Genomic DNA, 22,420 nt, shown 5'->3' on the forward strand with positions numbered 1-22,420 from the left:
TTTCCAGGGCACATATTATAAAACACAAAAAAATAAAATGCCTTTTCTTCAAGGGATTATTTTTGAAATTCACTACAAAATAACTGTTATTTGTGCTTCTATAGCTGATTTAAGGCAATCGGATTGTGTACAGCAGTATTGCTGTGTTCTCAAAGATAAATAAATGAAGCCTACAACAGTAAAAACTGGGCATTGTTTGATACACACAACAATTCAGGCAACATTACATTTCGTTCATTTCAATGGGAGGATAAAGTGCTGCTTAAATCTCACCCATTTAATTCCACAGGGCACAAAGTATTTAATTTTGCCTGGAGGGCAATCACTTCATGACACTTTCTAGTATAAATTGTGTTTCTAAAAAGCATATATTCAGTGGTTATAAACACCAAGGATTGTCATATCATCATGCTTACTCGAACTCAGCCTGTGATTCCAAATTAGTAGCACTGTTTATCTATGCCATTTTTTCCTTTCATTGTAAACAATACTTTTGTGTTGGGGTAAGTATAGAAGTGTTCTGTTGTGACACAGCATTGGTGATGATTGAAGTATTCCATTTGTAGGAATGTGCCCCACGTGGACCATCACAAAAACCATGCCTGAAAAGTTGTGCCCCAAGGATTTTTTATTATTATTGCTTAGGCAGCCTCAATCGTACAAGCCACCCCAATAGTTATATTACATCCTCTGTTGCGAACATATTAAATCTTCTGTGACTGGAGATTTTAAGTATGAAGAAAGAGTTCTGCTGGCCTCATAAACTCACACAATATCTTTGACTGTAGTGCTGGTAGTTCTGTATCAGAAATGGGAACAAGAGGTTTGCAGAGAAAAGTTGGAGCCATCACTGCCATTGTTTGCAAGGGGGGTGGATTGAGAATGGTGGCTGCAAAGTACATAAACACCATTGTTCTCAAAAACAGAAAAGGATTAGTTGCTGGAGTGGAGAGCCTTTCTTATGGTCTAATGCAGGCACTTCTCTAAACTCTGCAATTTATAATCCAAAGACCATGAAATCCCATTTGTATTCTTCATTGTTATATTCCTTCTATAACAGAAATAATAGCAAAAGTTCTCTAGATATAGTTGAACTAAATCTTTTATTTGTAAGGATTGGGGGTGCTGATTAGGGGTGCTGGCAGCCAGAGCTCAGCAATATCTGGGGGGGGGGTGTCATATGGCTCTCACTCCTGAGTTATGTTGTGCCTGTGAAAAACATCATTTCAAACATTTTTTTTAAACAAGACTCTTAATTTTTACATTTGTAAAACACTCTCAAGGTTTTTCTGTCAGCTGGATGAGGACACAACATAGGTAGGTTTACCATTTGCCTTTCTTTCTATTCCCCACCTAATTTGAAAATTTCATGGGTAAGGATGGCAGAAATGGTGGCACTTGATTCTCTCTGAACAATCTTCAGTGGCTATGGAATTGGGAAATTGTAGGACAGGGGTGTCAAACTGGTGGCCCAAGGGCCAGATGCGTCATATGCAGGCCACACCCACCTCAGCTCCACAAAAAGCAAAAATTGTCGCAATACGTGACGTGGTATCAATGTGACGTGGTGAGTTTGACACCTGTGCTATAGGAAAACAGAAATATGACCTCCAGATAGAGGCATCTGCCAGGCATTAAAAAAAAATCTTGTTTGGTATAAGCAGCCAGCAGCTACCTTTTTAGGGGGAACCAGATCCCCTTCATAAGCTGCCAGTTCATTAGCCAGGTCTGTCATATCTGAGAAAAAATGTTATACCTATACATCATAAACATGGTATGTGCTTATGCTTCAGCCAACAGAAGCAGTAGATAACCTGGAGGAGGAGTTCTATAAATAGCCAGTCCCAAAGATTTAGAACTCTTGCAAAGACCTATTGCCTTTCAAGACAAATCACAGGGCAACACTGTTACTATAAAATTTTGCTTTCAGGCAGATCCATTTTCCTTTCTTGCCATGTTGCTATTTTAAAAAAGGGGAGAGAAAGAAAGAAATAAGAAGGCATTCTGTTTTTGGAAAAAAGGCAAACACCTGGAAGCTTGGATGACACGTGTGTTTGACTCATTAATTACATTTATGAAGGCGCTTTCTAATGGGCTGCACAAAAGTCCCTCCTGTAATTCATAGAGATGCTCAACAGTTTTATTGTAAGTCGGGGCCCATTATTCTGCCCAGCTGCTAGAGAACCACTGCTGAACGATTGTTTCTCCTATTAAGCAGTCAGCATAAACTCTCCTTGTTACAGCCTGGGACATCGCCTCCAGGGCAAGCGGACACAGAAGAGCAATTGCCGAATTGCGTATGAAAATTATAGTTTTATTGTCCGTACAAATGAAGGTTTGACTCTGACACCCACTCCGCTCTGCTTTTGTGATAAAGAAGCAATTCTTTCACCAAACAAATAAGCACAGCACACCATTGTAATCCAAGAAACAGGCACTATTTATGCATTGGAAAGACAGGCTCACATTTGTACTGAAGAGCTAAAGAGTTTAAGGTCCCAGAAGCTGCTTTTTTAGTATGTTGGGGGGTGTGGGGGTGTGGAATGAGTACCAAAACATTAGACTGAGCTGGAAAGTGCTCGTGGCATCATTCTTGTTAATTTAACAGGCATGACTGATAAGTTGGGACCATGTATTTTATGTTTATGTAAGCATCTTCACCACCATAGCGCTCAAAAGCTTCCAGTGTCTCTTGAATCAAGTCTCCAATATTTTCTCGCTTCTGCTGGCTGTAGTCAATGCCATCGCCAGAGTTCACTGAAATAAAAAAAGACAGAAAGAAAATTAGTTGTGGGTGTTCCACCACTGGGGGTTTCCAAACAGATTAGTAGAATTCATTGTACCCAATACCACCGTTTTCTGCTACATGTCATAGGTAGTGTATGTTAACAGTACATCCATAGGGTAACTTCTTCCTCACTTTTGGTATGACTAGAAATGCAGGAAATGTCCTAAAACAAATACAGGTCTATCTTCTTGCAAGTTATTCAGCAAAAACCTCCCAGGCAGACTGCAAAATTTCTTCCAGCCATCTTGCTGACAAGAGAGCATGTTCTGCTAACCAACGGGTTACTCTCGGTGTGTATGGCAATGTGGATATAGTCAAGGAGTACAGAGACTAAAGAAAATGAGAGCCACTTCAAATGCATTTAGTTGCTGTAGAGTTTGCCTGAAACCCAGGGCTCCAGGCATTCCCTCCTACATAAGTAAGGGGGCTGCCCAATATCTAAGTATCTATTTGTAGGGACATTGCCATGAATCTGATACTTTAACTCCATGCCAATGTTTTGGTCCACATTCAACCTTGCCTGATAATGAGTTGATACTGAGGCAGGCAACTAGTTCTGAGTAAGGCCAAGCCTAGAAACAAAAGAGAAGGAAGTTGTATATTTTATTAGAATAACTATACTACCATAAATTGTCAGTCGATCGAGACTATTGCCACAAATGGGGGTGGGGACACTTACCCAGGAAGGAGATAAAAATTGACTTGCATAATATTTGTTTATGTTAATTTTACTGCATGGATACAAATTTTTAGAAATAACTGTTATTTGTCTGTCTTTGCTGCTACACCATGATCCTTTAATTTCATAAAACAGATCTGGTTGCCATATTGCACAGGAAAATATATCTCATTGTAGTAAAAAAAAAAATAACCAAAGGACTCAGGCTTCTGCTTTGCTTGCTTATTTTTCAGGATAACCTTTACACCATGGTTTATCCTTGTTTATTAACCCTTCTATATTTAAATTGGATTTGTATAGGATACTCTTCAAATGGAGAAATGTTTCCAGGAAAAGAGAACATATGGCCATCCTGCTCTCATTAACACTAGGCAGGGCCTTTTCCTGCTTTTTGATGAAATTGATGGTATTAAATATTATTCACGATACCAGGAAGATTCTGAATCATGAATTGGTTCTAGATGTCAGGTCAGGCAGGTTTTACCGAGCTGAGGTGGCGCAGTGGTTAGAGTGCAGTACTGCAGCCACTTCAGCTGACTGTTAGCTGCAGTTAGCTGCAGTTCGGCGGTTCAAATCTCACCGGCTCAAGGTTGACTCAGCCTTCCATACTTCTGAGGTGGGTAAAATGAGGACCCAGACTGTGGGGGCAATATGCTGGCTCTGTAAACCGCTTAGAGAGGGCTGAAAGCCCTATGAAGCGGTATATAAGTCTAACTGCTATTGCTATTGCTATTTACTCTCAGGATCTGAAGCTGCTTTCTAGCTTACAGATAATGAGTGCAGTGCAAGAGAGCTGGATATCTAACAAATGATTTTGGCCGCTGCCAAACACCAGATCTAGTTGTTCAGGGAGACTGAGTTCAAGACTGCAGAATTGGCAAAGATGATGCTGTGTTTGTTACAAACTCTTCTATTAAAGAAAATACAATATAATCTTACTTCACCCAATTTTCTTCTGGAAAAAAATGTATTGAATTAAGTCAAAGTCAGGAATAAAAGTTATTGGAAGTTCTACGTGACAGCAGTGTTTTTCATCTATTCTGCAGTGAGGCAGCTCAAGAGCTTATTGAGAACACATATTTGCTGTAAGATGACATTCAAGTAAAAACATTCTAGGTACTGGTGCAAATATGAAATACGTGTAAAATGGGAACAACTATTTTTTTTCCTTGGATTTTGATGACACACGTGTAATTGAAAATAGGTCTCAAAGATAGAAAAGTGGCATCAATCTCAATGAAACATACACAACTTTTAAATTAATATTCAGTACAGTTTCAGTGATGGTCGGTGGGACAATGCTGCAATAATGTTCATAAATCATGGCCATATAAGGGAGCAACCTACAACTCCTGAAGCCGAAGTATATTCAGAATCATACCAAAAATAATTTGGCAATAAGCACTGGATGATTTAGAAGTTTGGCAGTAAGATACTGACTTTTTCAATCTCTTATATCTTTGGCTCTAACCCTGTCTGGAGAGGTGACTGCTGGAAGGTTATTTCATGGCTCATGTGACATTAAGTGAGCTCACTTTTGTTAATAGCAGACAGGTGTCTAAACCATAAAACTCAAGAGCTCTTCTAACACAATTCATCCATTCCAGTAGCAATATTAGAGAAGTCAACAAAACTAAGAAAGAGGCCACATAATCTTTTCTGTCTGGGAGCTGCAGCTGACACTTTTCTGCTTCAGGTATCTGAATTTTTTTAAAAAGCAAACTCCTAGATTTTTTTTAAAGGAAAACTGTAATTAAACAATGTTTGTTAGGTTTTAAACTGGCAACTTTCTGTATCTAAGTGAAGATCTTAACTGCTATGCTATTTGAGAGACGAGGGAGGGAAAAGAGATATAGCAGCTATTAGAATGCAGGGTTAAGCACTGACTAGGTTGAAGAGGCAACTTTGCCTTTGAAAAGTAGCTGAAACATTGCTGAGATTAGCCTAAACTGAAATGCTCTAGCTGATGGGTTTCCAAACTGAGCAACTTTAAAACTTGTGGACATCAACTCCCAGAATTCCTCAGCCAGCATGGTAATGAGGAATTATGGGAGTTGAAGTCCACAAGTCTTAAAGTTGCCAAGTTGGAGAACCTGCTCTAGTTGCAGCTAAAATGGACAGAAGGATTCAAGACAATATAAAAGGGAGAATGGTGTCCAAAATACAGCAGAGAAACATACTGTAAGCATGTTTCATTTGAAGGTGAATAGGGGATTAATAGAGAGTGGTGCCATCTGTCTCTGCCCTTCAGAAATGATTGCCCGCCCATTCTAACCATGAGAAAACTGGACAATGAGGATAGGTGCAGTTGCCTATCTAGGTTAGTCATTTAAGCTTCATATTTCTGGGACCACACAGAATCAAGCATTGTTATAATTATTATTCTGGAAACTCAACCTCACATTCATGAATTAGTAGCAAAAACTTCAGTGATTTCAATGTCTTCATTGTAACCTAGAAAGAAGTCATACACAGTATATGCAGAAGAACAGAGAGAGACAGAATATAGAAATCAAATCCATATCTCTGCCATCCTCAGGGATTAAATCTTATGCATTTTCATCTTAACAGACTCTAGCCACTCTAGCCATTCCTTTCCCAGCCTTGGGGTTGGCATGGACCTGCTCAGCATTTAACAGTGCCCTTCTCTGACCTGGTTTCTGCTTCAACCCTTACATCCAGTAGGACGATACTACTGAAAGCTGAGTGGTATATACTGACCTTTAAGGCCTGATCTCATTGTTTTAACAAGATAACACAAGATACAGATTGGCCCTGGATCCAATCACTTTGCTACATACAAGTATTACACAGTGTACCTCTTAGTCTGCAAAATTAAACTACTTAAAGTTACTTCAAGGGCCTTTAAAATAACATTCTCTGCATAAAATATTTTAGAATTAGGGAAAAAGGGTAAATATATTGAAGTAGAACAAAGAGATCAATAGGTATCATTAACATAAACACTATGTCACTGCATCTCCCTCATGTTCAGATGTTTATGTGTTCTCATTTGAGATCGTTTACCTTGGGCATAGCATGGGCATCACTGATTTGTTAGGAAAAGAGCAAGGAAGAGCATTCAATTAGGCCTTGAAACTTAAACAACTCTTTCAAAAAAAGTTGAAGTTCAAGGACACATTGGGTCAAGCGTGCAGATTACATTCTAGCTATAGGCACACCACTGGGGATACTTCAAGAGCATCAAGCTGGGGAAGCCTCAAGACGGTCCCCATTTTCTCTGCTCGGCAAAATCAGGGGCTGATGGAGAAGGGCATGGCCTTTTGAAAACAGCAGGCTTCCAAAGCCAGATGCATGTTGTTTTCAACATCTCAAAATAGTTATGGTATGCCTACTTCAGTCTGAATATACCCAGTGCTATCATTATTCTGGTGCTCAAGGAAAAAGAGGAGGAGGAGGAGAGATCTCATTACAGAATGCAGCTCCTTTGGAGTTGGGAAGCTGCATGTAGGCCACAAGTTTCTCATCATTTGCCAGGGGGGGCTCATTTGGTGCCAATGGTTGCCAGTACATACTGTGATTCAACCTTCCCAAAATGACTTTAAGGAGGATGACTTCCTTAAATCCTGGTAACGGATCCTGTTCTCCTCTCCCCCTCAAATATTAGGTATTGTACAGAAAAGAAACACAGAATTATATGTGGGTATTTGAGGGAGAGGGAATTAACAACCACTGCAGTCGTACTTGTGTGAGATGTGCCAATAGTTTGTTCCCGTCCAGAAAATTAGGGGAAAGATGCCAGGGTAGCAAAATCACTCTACTGTAGAAGATATTGCAGCTTGGAGGATTGAATAATAACAATAATATAAAAAGTGAAAGAATCTGACACTAAGAGAAGTCGCATAAAGAATGGCACCAAATGAAGCTCAGACGATCGTTACTGACAATGTATGCTGTGTGCCAGGCTCCTCTCCTCAAGACAGCTATTGTTTTCTCTAATTTCATGACCCAGTTTATAAGCGACATTGCCAAAAGGCTATTCCATCAGAGAAGTCACCCACTAAGCCCACAATAGCTGCTTTGCACAGCTATAGGAATTAGCAAATCTTTAAGGCAAAGTTGGGAATGATTAACCCACCAGGACAACATCCACCCCAGCATTTGCCAGCACTCGACAGATGAGTCATACTGATTTCCTCAGCACACCTAAGGCTAAGTATCTAGTCATAATAATAATTAGAATGAAAACATGAAGAGGGCAGAGGATAAAAACTTGCCACCAATGCACAACAGTTTCAGTCGGCCTGTCTCTCGTGTAATGTTATTTCTGGGTTATTTATTGTATGGTGAACATGTGGGTAACTAAAAAAGAAATAGCTGTCTCTATGATGCCAGAACCTGGATTGGATTCAAGCTGTTTACTGAAGTTTCCCTCAGTGGCAGAGAATTAATCAACATGAAGAAAAATTTGGAGGCCACATCTGTCTTGCCAGGCTCCCAAAGTGAAATGTCTAGCAGACACAGCGTGAAGCAAAGGATCTTGTCCTAGGAAGCAGAACAGTTATTATTACTATGTATAGGGGAAAAAATACTCATTCAACACATAAAAGAACTGCTGATTTAGGCCATTGGAATTAGAAATAGTGAGAGCTCAGATAATCAACAATTTCTAGATTAAGGCATCTGTTATTACCTGCATAAACATGCTTATTATATTTAAAGGTAGCTTCTGTTCTCTTATCTCTTAAGAACTGTTTCAGATGGCGAGGTAAGGCAATCCTTAAATTGGAACTACAGAGAACCAATAGGAGTCAGTGGCTACTGCTGGGGAATTTGGTTGAGGAGACATCCTTTGCCATTGCCATTACCTCAAGAGGGCATTTCTGCATCAGTATACTGCAGGTACCTCCTTCTCCCTTGCAGAGATGGGACAACAATATGTTGACTTGCAAATAATCTTTAAAGTAGATATTTTAACTTACATAACATAACATGAACATGTTCGGGGTAAACCTGAACTTTGGTTCCACTTCTGACACTTATCCAAAATGGCTAGCACTATATCCTTACTGTTAACAAGAAATATTGCATATGGCATGAGTGTAGCAATAGCACCTAGACGTATATAAAGCTTCACAGTGCTTTACAGCCCTCTCTAAGGGATTTACAGAGTCTATTACCCCCCAACAATCTGGGTCCTCATTTTACTCACCTTGGAAGGATGGAAGGCCGAGTCAACTTTGAGCTTGTCAGGATCAAACTCCTGGAGTGAGCAGTGATTTAACCTGCAATGCTGCATTCTAACCACTGTGCGCCCACAGCTCTTAAGATAAGGTAACTAAGGTTCATAAATGAATTTACTCTATCTTTCAAAAAATCATTATGTGAAAATGTCAATCATGGGCAGAGGAGATCAATGTTCACGAGGTCATTGATGATTGTAGCATATTGAAGATTGTGAGTCGGAACATAAGAGATGCATGAATTAGTGCCTTAAATGAAAGAAAGAAAAACAGGCATATTATATGTAAAATTAAGATAAGGTAAAGATGTTATGGATTTGAATGAAAGTGATCTGGTCTTATGGAGTGGAAGAAGTGAAGGCATGCCTTTAATTAAGAATAAAATAGGTAAACTGTGAATCAGAAAGTAGGCAATGCTGCCATCTTGAAGTAGGTGAATAAGAAAATAGGAATTCACAGGCTGATGATAGTTACATATTACGCTCCAATCAATGGTACTAATTAAAGATTCACATGTGACTTTGGAGAAAAACTGTACAACTTTTTGAACAAATGGGATGGGCTTGAGGAATCATTCTTTTAAATGCCATAAATAGATAGGTAAGAACAAGATGACAGAATACAAAAATGATTAGGCCATTTGGAGATTCAAAACTGAATGTAAATGATGGTTTGGTGAACAGCATCAACATTATAGAATGCCATAGAAGTGTGCTATGCTAAAGGAAAGTATGAAAAAACATGGTGAAATAATGATGTGAAAGAGACTGTGGAAGAGAAATAATGCATAAAAGGGAAGCACTGCTGTAAAAATGAAGACAGGGGAATTATATTGTACAAGGAAGAAAAAAGATGGTTGCAAAGTATATAATAAAAGAGAACAAGAAAGAAATAAAAGAAAATATATCAATATTGATGAAATAAAAATGATTTAGAAATGGATGAAAAAGGCTCAACAAGGGACCTCTCATAGACTAACAATCTAAGAAGAAAATTGAGGAAATTATTGGTGATGAAATTAATGTGAGGGAAGGTTGGAAGAAATATTTTCAGTGAGGATGAAATGTTGAAGAGTAAATGACACAAATAGTATAAATATCAGTATGTAAGGAAAAATGGAGTAAAAGTTGCTAAAAGCAAAGTAAAAAAAATTGCTGTGAAAACATTGAAAAAACTGAAAGAGTAGTTGGTGTAACAGGAGAAACATTAAATGATGAATCTGATTTGATCGTGAAGTGGCTATCCAACTTTCTCAGTGTTCATGGGAAGTCTGTAACTGTATTTGGTAATTTCAAGAATACTGTTAACATTCCAGTTCGCAAAGGAAAATATAGCAAGGGGGGGGGGGGGTTATGTGGATATTTTTTTTCAGAGTAACCAGAAGGTCTGTAATAAAGTCTCAATGGAAATGTTATGAGAGGTGACACTGAGCAAAATTTTCAGAGATACAGTCTGGCTTTATGCCAAGGAGGGAATGAGCAGATCGGAGATTTGTTCTTCAGCCATGTATGAATATATAAATATATTAAAACTTTGTGGATTTTGGAATTGGAACTGATTGCCGAATCCCACAAGAGTGTTTTTTGATGGAAATAAAGCATATATAAGAATAAATGTAGTACATAGTGAATAGTTCAACACTAACCACATAGTAAGACAACAAGTGTAAAAATTCCACTCATTGCTTAATATATTTATTGATAAATGTGTACTGTGTATAACGTGTGGTGCTTTTAATGTTGTGTCAGTTGTGGATGTGAACATATGCAAAATTTTGTATGCAGGTAAAACCACACATTACTGCTGCAAAAAGCAGTCATGAGCATGGCTCTAACAATGTTTCAGAGACCAAGACAATTGCATTTGAATGGAAAATGGATTGAATGTTTTCAAGTTGTATATAAATGGCAAAAAAAATATGAAGGAGATGAATCTGTATATCCTGGTAGGATGTTTACCAAGGATAGGGAAATAGATACAGAACATTTATGATGCAGAAAACAGTGGCTAATATATGTTTTGTCTAGAAAAAAATGAATGTAAAAGGGGGGGAAAGGCTATCTGTAGAAGTATGCTTTTGTCCACTTATATGGAAATGAGAGTTGAGTATGTCAAGAGACATAGAAGTTAAATGCAATCAAATGGGCTACTTAAACAGTGGATATAATTAAGCAAGAAGAAATAAGGTCAAGTATAAATGAGTGATGAATGAATATGGATTGAATTCAAAAGTCAGTGTCTAACACAAAAGAAGCAAAGCCAATGAAGTGATTATAAAGAAATTGATTGAAGATATATGAAGGAAGAATGAAGGGGTCAAGATGAAGGGGAAGACTAAGGGAGGTGGATGGATGAAGTTAATGAGATCCTTAAAGAAAGTAATGTGAGAAATTTAGAGAATAATGACAGTTCTTTAGGTGGCATATGGATGTGATAGAAGCAAAGATGGCAGACAAGGATAAAAAGATGCAGAGAAGTACAGCAAATGGATTGGTGTAAATTAGATTTGCCTCTGTTCTTTGGAAGTCCCCCCCCCCTTTTAAAAAAATTAAAAATGTCTCCTCCTATCCCCTTCTGCAAGAAATATTTTATCTTTACAGCAAAACCCAATTTACAAATTTTCTTTTACTGGAAAGGAGAAGAAACAAGAAAAAAAGCAAGTCTGAATTGGGACATAAGATTATTTAAATATTTTTGCTTTATTTTATTGTCTCGGTAAGTGGTTTCCTGACCTTCAGAATGCATTTAAACTTATATCCCCTTTTGGCTGAATTTTTAATAAAATGAGCAGGATCCAAGAAGGGAAAGGTTGAGAATTATTGGTTTAGATTAGACAGTCATGGGAAAGATTGCTGCTGGACATAAGGCTTGTTAGAAGGAAATGAGTTCCAGTACTGAATAAAATCTGTTAATATCTATAGAGGTTCTTTAGCGTGAAAATGTACTACAGATATTCTTATTCTTCTACTTATAGGGTGACAGTTGTCTGTTCAAGATGTTTAAACTTCTGGTTGTGATCAAACATCTGTTAAATCAGTGACAGCACACTTGACCTTGCAGCTGACTTTTTTCTTTTTCTCAAGGTTTCAGACACCATGGAAGAAATAAATTGAAACTGAAGTGATTGAAAGACAGAAAACTCACCTCCCAAGATTTTAATAGTTTGAGCCTGCCCAACTTCTATTTGAAAAGAAGAGAATTCAAAGAGACTTCTGAAGAGCCTTTGAAATAGATGGCAAAATTCTAGCTTAAATATTTTTCTTAACAAAGGCAGGAGCCCAGATGCCCAGATACAACCATTTTATGGACAAATGGTCTATCTATAATACCTCTCTCACTCTCACACCACAAGGTGATTAAATATTCACTCTCACCATCATCTTTGCCCAAATTTCTATTACTCTTCAGTTCCAGTGGTTTCATTTCTTCCAGCCTTAAAAGCTTGAGAACTTGAATGCTGAATTCTTCTCCTTGCAAATGATCAGAGTTTTTATTTTCTTAAAAATTAGTGTTTTGCCATTGAACTATCCCTGCCCCTCAGCAGCAAAGGCCTTCTTGCCTCCATTCCGCAAAAAAACAAAGAGAAAAATCCTAGAACCCATCTCCCATTCACATTTTCATTGTGTGGCTGCGGCTGGCCATTTACAACAACACAACAAGTCTTTGCAATTGTTAAGGAGAAAGCACCATTCTGTTTATTGTTTATTTATTTTTTGTTAAAAAGCCTTTGCTAGTTGTGATGCAGGAAGGACAGCCTGGCAGGGGGCATTTTTTTTGCAGCTGGATTCACAATAGCTTTAACCATGATTATAGCATATAATATAAAAACCTCTAGCTATGTGTGGAAGAAGAAAAGTAGCCACACCCTTAGTCCATGGAGCTGGAAAGTGAGATGAAGCAGGGAAAATCAAGCTAAGTACTGCTTTTACCAGGATTATGAAGCTGACGAGAAAGCAAGTAGGATTGAGACTATGTTTGCTGCTAACTCCTGCTTATATAAATAAGGAAAATCAAGCAGGCTTGTCTTTTTTATATAAGTATTGTGAAAGTGAGTAGAAACTAATGAGAAGGTTTAAGATCAACTTCACTGATAGGCTATCCCTTTCCTAGAATCGATTGCAGCAGTTAGAGAATGCAAGAGATGGGTAAGCATGTGTCCAAATGCTGTGAGGCATGGAGAAGGAGGAGCAAACTTAACAGGGTTCCCACAAAACATAACCTTTACGAGGGAAGGAAGGAAAGTAAATCCAGCTTGTGGTGCTTTTAGAAGAACTGACTCAACTTTTAAAATTAACCACTATCTTGGGGAATGGCAGCTGGTCAAAGACTGCATATGGAAAAGTCCTAAAAAGTATTTAATTTTGGCTGAAGAATGTATGTAACGAATAATCACCCAATGAATGTCACCCAAATCCCTACTTTTGGAAGGAAAGTTTAAAAAAAATAGAAGCATGTGCAAATGTAATCCAAAATGCATAAATGTATATAGCTGTGATGGCAAACCTATGGCATGCCTGCCATAGGTGGCACACGGAGCCATGTTTGAGGGCTCGTGGGACATTGCCCTATGTCAGCTCCAACGCGCATGCGCACACTGGCCAGCTGATTTTCGGCCTTCTGGAGGGTGGGAGAGGCTGTTTTTTGCCCTTCCAAGGCTTCAGGAAAGCCTCCAGAGCCTGTGGATGGCAAAAATGGGCCCCACAGGCCTGCCAGAAGTTCAGAAACAAACTTCTGGTGGGCCCTTTGGGCTGTTTTTTGCTCTCCCCAGGCTTCAGGAGGAAGCCTGGGAGGGCAAAAAATGGCCCAAGGTGTCTACTGGAAGTCCAAAAATTTCAGTGAGGCCTGCATGCATGTGAAAGGGGTTGTGTGCACATGTACGGGTGAATGGCATTGCATTGTGGGTGTGGGCATGCATGCATGCGCTATCAGATGCCACATGCCCTTTTGGCACCCGAGCAAAAAAATGTTCGCCATCACTGGTATATAGGTTTCTGTTGACTCAGGTCCTGGTTTCATCTCTAGTTCAGTAAAAATAACTACACCTGATCAGAGGCTTATTAGTCTGAGAGATATGGAACATGAGATTTCCTTGAATGATACCTTTTAAAATAGAGAAGCAGTAATGGGGCACAGAATGTGGAGACTATGTCCTGCTTGTTCCCATGAAGAAGATCTCTAAATGTTCCACTCCTGATCCTGTTTCCTTCTTCTACATAGGAGTACAGCTTCATAGGAGTACCAGATTCAACAAGTGTTATCATCAGCCACTTGTCTTCAAATAAATCTTTCTCAAACTTGGTTCACTTAGGAAGAGGTAAGTAGTAACTCTCCTTCTTTTGGTAACTGTTTGAACTGAAAGATTTGTGCTAAAAAGAGTCATTTTGGTCCAGTGGTTAAAGCTCCCCCATATGTCGTTGATTCATTAAGAATTTGAATCTTTATTATGTATACCAAAGTTAGAGAACTAGATGGAAATGGAAAAGCACAGAGATAGGGAAAAAGAGAAGACAGGGAGATTAGTTCTGAAGATCTCAGCTGCTAGTCTCTCTGATCAGGAAGTTTCACATAGACAAATGCGCACAGACTTCAGATCATAACATTAACCTGAATCTACACTGTATCTAGCTCAATTGGTCCTAGTTTGGTATATAATTCCTTAATCATAACTTGGATATTTATGTTCTGGAGTTCTAACCAAGGCCCAGAACAAGGGGATGAGTGCCAATGGGGCAAACACAAAAGGTAAGACAAAATGGAGCAAGTTCAAAAGCCCACTGAATGGGGAAATAAGCAAATGCTTTTTGTCTCGGCCAGTGCCACTTGATTAACAGGTCAGGTTTTCCTTTAATTTTGTGTCTGAACCTTTTGGAATAGAATGGAATTTATCATGAGAACAGATGCTTACAACTTAACTTGGAGCAAGTTTCATAAAAAAAACCTCATACAGACCAGGTATTTTAATTCTGAGCTGCTGTTATAATTCTCAGTGCAGGACATATCTAATAAGTCCATCATCCTTATACAATGATAAAGTCACTGGAAGTATGTCATACAACACACTAACTTCTCCACATTGCTAAGATACTGCGGTGGATGCTGGGCGATATAACTGTGTTCCCCCACCCTGTCTCACACTCCTAGACTCTGACTCTGTAGGATGGGATAAGGCTGTGACACATTCCTGGGTTGTATGGATTTCAGTAACTGGAGAGAAGAACTAAATAACATATAACGTTTTGGTAACAAATTGACTGCATTTGAAATAGTCTTGAATAGTCCATGTAAACTGCTATTGCTTAACATGCATTGTCATTTCAGAATCAACTAAGATAGCAGCCCTTATCCTTATTTCAGATGAAAGGCAGTTTTTTTTAAAAAATCAGGACCTTTCTTTTTCTGCTTTGTTTTAAATTGGAGTGTTACACTGAAAATAACACTCCAGTCTAAGATTTTCTTTTTAAAAAAAATGGATCTGATTTTCAGCAAATATATTCGTCTCAGGAAAAGACCAGTAGGGGAGGAACAAAATCTTTGGATTATCGCTGGAAGTATTTGCTCTTCTCCAACAATCCAAATAGCCTGCTCAGCAGGAGACAGAGACATGAAGCAAAATTCTCAGTGGCCTTGGTACAGTGTTTGTACTGTTGTTGCAAAACAATGAAGCTAGGCACAAATCCTGCTGAAAGAGCCAGAGGGATCGCATTTTGTCCCTGTATGTTATCTGTTGGAATTTACACAAAAAGAAAGCTCATATACCAAAACTGCAAATATTATCTATGTGGAAAAGAACTGGATGTATTTGATTGCCATTGACTTAGTTTGTATTCATTTTCAAAAGAAATTGAATTAATTTGTAACTTAAGATAGTAACTTAATTTGCAACCAATGTTCCCCCCATAAGATAATGTAAGACAATAGTGCCAAGGGTCAGACCAAGTGACTTGAAAGAAAACCAGGAACAGGAAATAAAAATAAACATTATAATTGTGTATTTTTTCTTCTTAAAAACACAGGCATTTATGTACCTTCTTTGTGAATCCATAAAGTGGTGCTTACATTATCTGTTAATATATGAACTACTGCACTGTGGCGCTGCTTCTTCCCGTGAAGGTCAAAAGGCAAACATTTATGCGGCAATTTCACCTCAACTCTTTAACTCCCGTTTCCAAAGTCCTGACACTTGTGGGAAGAAGACATAAGGTACAGTTGATCCTTCTCACATAGCTAAGCTTTCTTACATCATCCCATCTGAGGTAGGAAAGAGTAGTATTTCTACTGGGAAACTTGCTCTAAATAGCAGACCCAACTATTCCAAAGCTTTCTAGATGCCCAGAAGTTGATTCCATTCCCAGAAATATCTTCTTCTGCGTCAAGAAATAGCTGCTATTGAACAGAATGATCCTGAAATTCATGAAAGCCACAGTCAAGAACCTATTAGTGAAGTTACGCCCCAAGACTTAATACATTATATGACACAATGAATTCCTTTATTCTCCCCCCCTCTCTCTCTTTCTTGAAGTAAGAAAAAAATCATCAGTGGGAATTCAGTGTCCTCTCAGAGTAATATCGATCTATGCAACTTTAAGTTTTTGTTTGTTTTTTAAGGAAAAATAAGAAATAATATTAAGAACAGCTGTGCATTTCCTGTTTGTCATTATGTTGTGCTGTCCAGAAGAGTAATCTTAAAAACCTTCCTTAAGAGCTAAGAACATCAGAACCTGAATGGGGAAAAAAATTGATTGTGTAGGCATTGAGACCATTTTTTTGAAAAAGCATAGGACCTGGGTTGAACATTTCTACTTATGAAGGTTAAAGAACTGGCAGCAGTGGAAATTTACTGGGCTGATTTATCTTCAAGCCAGGTATAGTCCAGACAGTTGTAATATGAGTTTCCTTATAAATCCATGGCAATAACCTTAACTCTGACCTTTGCAAGCAGGCAAAGGGGACCGGAAATAATTCTTTATACTATTTTTTCTTTACATTTTTTTAAAACTGGCAAGGCAATACTGCTGAATATAGCTTCTCTTCTGTTTTTCAACAGAAATCAATGTACACTTTATGTCAGAAGTATGCAGCCTTCACTGGACTAGTTGTTTTAAGAGTAAAGTCATAATAAAAGAATGATGATTCAAAGTTTCTTCATCTTGAGAAAGTCATTCATTTCCATTCCAAAAAGCTTGCAGTCAAAATTGATTTTCCTTTCCAAATATAAATGCTGTGTACACATGGTTTACCTTTAGTCATACAGTGATCACATAGTATTTATTTAAAATTAGTTAAGAAAAACAAACCATTCTCAAAATTATAGAGAGAGCTCTTGTTCACTTTCCAAACCTATCAGCATATTTAAAGTTCTGAAACTCATGAATGACAAAGCTGGAGCTCACCTCATTTTCCTATAACCTACACAACTTCCTACATACTCTTCAGATCACAACCCCATCCAGCTACTTTTAATATATTTTCAGCAAAATATCTGTGAGCAAGGTTTCATTTATCATTCCCTTTGTAGATCAGTCCGAATATATACAGAGTACGAGATGAAATAGCATTTTCGGCAATTTTTTTTGCAAATGTAAGAAATAAATTAACAATGTTGATTATGTTTTCAAACAATTACTTTTTTTTATAGGTTTCTGGAATTGCTGTCTAGTCCAATTACATCATACCTTCTCCAATACAAAGGTACTTCCTTGTATAAAAATAAATGCTATTTGAGACATAGTTCTGACCCAACACAAGATATGGCCCTGGCTCTGCGTAACACAAGCCTACTATTCTTCCATTAGCAACTCTCAGATCAAGGTTATGCAATTCAAAAACTGTGTTGATCTTCAAAGGCATGATGACCCTCGGAGTCTCATTCTTTAAGGGAAGATAATCTTTGAAATTGCACATAGGCATACACATAGAGACACAATATGATATAGATGACATCGTTTTAATCAATATTGACTATTTACTAACATTTGTTTCCTTCCAGCAATATAGGAAAAAAAGCCACTGTTACACCACACAATGTAACCTCTTTGAATGTTTGCCAGAATAAGCTTAGTCATGTTGTAACACAGAAAGGCATGCCCCATCAGCTAAGTTTACTAACTGGAACTATGCTTCAATGCACTTGGAAATTCCTTCTTGAACATGCACAAACTTGCACTTAGAATCAAAACCATTTGTGTTTAGTAATGTCTAGTTCTGATGGGACCTAAAAAAGTCAACTTGATCATCTCAAATATATTCTTTAAAAGTAATACTGTGCTACCCTTCTGCTGTTTTTTTTTGGGGGGGTGTCAAATCCTGCAAACTGTTTATATGTGCATGAAGGCATGTCTGTTGGATGAAATGTTCTAATATACCTCCTACTCAACTGGTAGAATTGCAATTTCTAATTATTGAGAGGAAGAGCAGAGTGAAGTTTAAGGATGAGTGACAAATGAGTAATAGTAGCAGAGACAAAATGGTACATGGAGGCAAAAAGCCAATTAATTATATTTGAAAAGAAGAAATCTAAAATGTTGAGACTATGAATTCATGTTCCAAAACAGAAACTTAGCTTGATTTTTTCCTGACCTATTCATTTATTTATTACACTTAAATACACAAATACACTCACTCTTATACAACTCTGGCCCTGTTCCTTTAATTTCTGGTGTCTTTAACAAGCTATTTGACAGAAATGATGATGATGATGATGATGATGATGGTTTTTAAATGCTCTGAGATGATGATTTTAAAATGCTCTGAGATGCTGTGGGAAAGTAATCTGGAGCTTCTTGAGGAGAATGCTTCACTATTGTCAAATTGTTCTTTCACTAGGAAGAACAGTATCAAGTCTGTAGAGATTCTCAGTCATCCAGGCTACGGTTGTCCCAAAATCCATTCAAAGGGTGTTAATCCCAAATTGTATGGCTAAAAGTCTTCTCAGTTATCCAGGTCATGGTTATCCCAAAGTTGCTTTTTCAGGAGGCAACTGGACTTTCCTGTTTTTCTTTGAAGATCTTTCACTTCTCATCCAAGAAGCTTCTTTGGGATAACCATGACCTGGATGACTGAGAATCTCTACAGACTTTTAGCCATACAATTTGGGATTAGCATCCTTTGAATGGTGTGGGAGTAGGAATGGGTTTCCAGAGGAAAAATTGCAGACTATAGGAACCAGGAGCACTACTCAGGTGACCCTGAGGACACAGATAAAAACCTCCAAGTGCTTCAATGACCCTCTATAAAGGATGCAAATGACCAACTGTCTGCAAGGAATATAAATCCTTCCATTTTCCACTATCCTGTTAGGGGCTGAAGAAGCTTCTTGGATGAGAAGTGAAACGTCTTCAAAGAAAAACCAGAAAGTCCAGTTGCCTCCCGAAAAAGCACCTTTGGGGCAACAGTATCAATAACACCAATTCTTAATATCCAAAGGAAAACAGACAATTTGTCTCATTGTGAAGGCATCCCTCAATCAAATCTTTCAGTTAAGCTTATCTTTATGGGCCAACAAAATGTTGGAAAGACACAAGGGACTTAGTTTCTCAATCAGCAGAATAAATCTCCCAAAGCTAAGCAAGAAGGACCAAATTCAGCATTGGAGGGATAGCAGCAAAAGAAAAACTGAGTTTAAAAATGGGCTGGGTCTGGCCAAGAGTCTGCTGAGGCCGGGGTGGGGGGGATCCAGATTTTTTCCCCTCCCAATTCTCCTGTGTAGCTGCCTGGAGTGTTGGTGATACCTTCTCTGCTCCCTTCTGGTTACATGACCCAGACCGGATTATATATTGCTCAGCCTATGTTTCCAGTGCATATGTTCAACATTCATACACCCTGATGAAAAGGAGAAAGACATAGACATAACATGTTATTTGTTGCACAGATGCTTCCTGTGGACATGTTGGGTAAATAGGTTGGAAAGGATTCCAGAAATGGTGCTTTGTATGGTTTCTCTATCTTCCTTAAAATTACAATAGAAAAAAATGCCCCCTCCTCTATACAATGAGGCTGCAGTTTCTGCTTCACCTCAAACAGAGCAACCATCACACACTATTCTTATTCTTTAATTACTTTTGAATATAAATGAGGGGAAAAGTAATCACATATCCAGCAAGAGAAAAGGCTATGCTTCTGTAACTTTCTGCTATTCCAGGGCTAAGAATGTCAATTTTAAAATTCAAAGAATATGCACTATGAAGGGCCAGCCATTTAAAAGCAACTCTTTCAGAATTTTGATTGAACTGCACATAAATCATGGCAAATGAAATATAAAATATTTGTCAGAGGGTGGGGAAGCTAGCATGGTTTAATCCCAATTTAAGAGGAATCTCTCCTAGCTCAACCATTGTGGTCAATGTAAGGATTTGGAAAATCCAAAAGGAGGGGGTATTTTGCTTGTGTCGCTCAGAGTAACCTGTAAGCCCAATTACCACAGCAACTACCAGGTTTAGATCATATAAGAATCAAGAACCTGCTTATTCTGAAATCAACACATTCAAATCCTTTATGTTCCACTGTCCTTATCTGGATGATATTTTTGTAGCATGAGAACATTCATTGGAGGCTCCATAATCCCATCTCCTGCTTATATGTCTCAGGGTATAAATGAAAAGGCCTAGAATCTCCTCCTTCCCCTCTTCCAAATAGGAACCCTCTCTCTTCCCAAAGGGAATCACCATCAGCAGCAGATAATGCAGCTTTTCTCTTTCAGCTAATCAAACTCATTGCTGGTCTATGGGAGCCCATGGATACCGCCTTGAGGAAAGGAGAATACACATGCATTAAACTGGGCATGGAGCATCTCAAGCAGAAGATCCTGGAGCAGGGAGCTCCCAAGACCTTGCCTCTCTAATAGCCTCTTGTCCTCTCTCTCTCTCTCTGCTTCTCTCTTACTACCCTGAGAAGAGGGGCTTCACTCTGAGGGTCATGCTTGGGAAGGCAGGCTGAGTTTTCTGTTTCTAAAGGTGTGTAGGATAGAACAATCCTTTCCGAGGTCTTGTTATTTTCCTCAACTCTCTCCTTGACAAATTTTTAAAAACCACTAAATAATGGGAAAGGAACATTTGATCACTTTCACTTGGCAGGCAAGTGCCAAGTGCTATGTACTATTGTACATAGTTGTACAATTGTTGCATATGTCTGAACCCCTTATTTCAAGATCACTGTTCCAAACATCTCATTGAATTTACAGCATATGCCAACTAATAAAACCTACTGAAAGATTTGATGTGAGATATATTTTAACACCCTTTTAGCTTTTTTAACCTTTGAAACATTTTCTTGTATTACTTTGTTGCCCCCACCCCACCCCGCCACCCTCAGGTATACAACTGCACAAACTATCCCAGAGCAAGGCTTTTAATTTTCTCACTGGCAAGACTTATTAATTCATCAGGTGTACTGCTTTTCTTTGAGGGGGGAGGCAGAAATCTGCAAAGCCTCAATGTCCACTTGCTCATTTTTGTTTCCTCTCCTCTTAAAAAAACCCCTCTTCTTCCATACATTTCTCAGTAAAAAGCCAAGTACAGATAATCCTGTAGAAGGGATGCGCTTGTGGCTTAGCAGCATCAGAATCAAAGCAGATGGCTAAAGAAGGCACCAGAAAGTATTAAAAGCACTCTCCATACTGATGAGAATTCCCAGGATTTCTACTGGGGCGATTTCACGAAACAGAACTTGTTATCTGATTTTTTTTTAAAGTATGCCTATCTAGTATATTAAATATTTTATATGCTCTATCTCATATATGAGAGCCATCTTTATAAATCAGCAAGAACTCTATACATTTACATCAGTGGTGGGTTTCAATTTTGTTTACTACTGGTTCGCTCATGCATGTGTGCACACATGCAACACTTCTGCACATGCGCAGAAGTATCTGGGCGGAGCCTCCTACCACCACCACCACCAGTTCACCTGATCTGGGCCGAACCAGGAGCAACCCACCATTGGTTTACACGTTCATTTTACTATGTGAAATATAAATCAAGCCCAGGCATCAGTTTTATTCTCCATGATGCCTTCTAATCTTATTATCTAATTAGTGTAGCATCCACAAGACTTTATAACTGATCTTCTGGAAAATTATATTTCTATAATTGTATTTCTATAGAGCTCAATGTGGTATCACTGTAGTGTACTTTGTTATTAAAATGTAACTCTAAAATTAAAGGCAAGCAAGACTGTAATTCAATAAGCACTTTTATTAACAGCATAAGTAAAGATAATATGCCTAAAGTCTAAAATGGTACTGTTGAACATGGCACAAATATATGGAGGAGGAAAAACAACGTAAATGTGCAAGTTTAAATGCTATTAATGCAGTTCTGAGTAGGGGCTTCTTTGGGCACAATTACATATTTGTACATGAAGATTTATGATTGCAACCATCCAAGCAAATTCATAAACTCACCGTCTTTGGATGACTCTTTTGGGTATGCATGCCCTATATCATTATAATCTTTCAATTACTATTCTTTAAAAACTAAAGAGTTCTGCTTATTAAATCAATAAGAAACTAGCAGATATTATAATGCTGGTTGAAATCAGAAGTAATTCTACAAGAGGAAAGATACTGAGTTAACAGCTCTGTTGAAATACTAAGACTTTTACAATCATGTATAGCTATTTTAGATTACATGATTGCATTTTATTATTAAACTACTAAGCTGTATGCCCGTAATTCCATCTTTATTCTTTAATATTGATGAACTCTTATAAATTTGTAATTTGCAGTACTTTGTAGAATAAAATGATGTTGATTAT

The 22,420-nt window shown here is 38.1% G+C and overlaps 1 protein-coding gene and 1 long non-coding RNA gene across 2 annotated transcripts in view; one reads left to right on the forward strand and one right to left on the reverse strand.

Annotated features, from left to right (window-relative positions):
* Window positions 1-2,422: 2,422 nt before the first annotated feature.
* PACRG (parkin coregulated) overlaps window positions 2,423-22,420 on the reverse strand; it is a 256,489-nt gene continuing 236,491 nt past the window's right edge. The window contains exon 5 of the mRNA XM_087718208.1: window positions 2,423-2,757. Coding sequence (XP_087574334.1) covers window positions 2,597-2,757 — 161 coding nt within the window. The 3' untranslated portion in view covers window positions 2,423-2,596. The remainder of the gene's footprint in view (window positions 2,758-22,420) is intronic.
* On the forward strand, window positions 11,779-21,315 carry LOC148045029 (uncharacterized). The gene is made up of 4 exons (XR_015697010.1): window positions 11,779-12,023; window positions 13,889-13,985; window positions 17,307-17,359; window positions 20,367-21,315. It is a non-coding gene; the product is annotated as an uncharacterized LOC148045029 (long non-coding RNA).

This window comes from Thamnophis sirtalis, unplaced genomic scaffold, assembly GCF_051295495.1.
Source record: "Thamnophis sirtalis isolate CommonGarterSnake01/CBP01778 unplaced genomic scaffold, rThaSir2_p1.2 scaffold_6, whole genome shotgun sequence".
Classification (NCBI taxonomy): domain Eukaryota; kingdom Metazoa; phylum Chordata; class Lepidosauria; order Squamata; family Natricidae; genus Thamnophis; species Thamnophis sirtalis.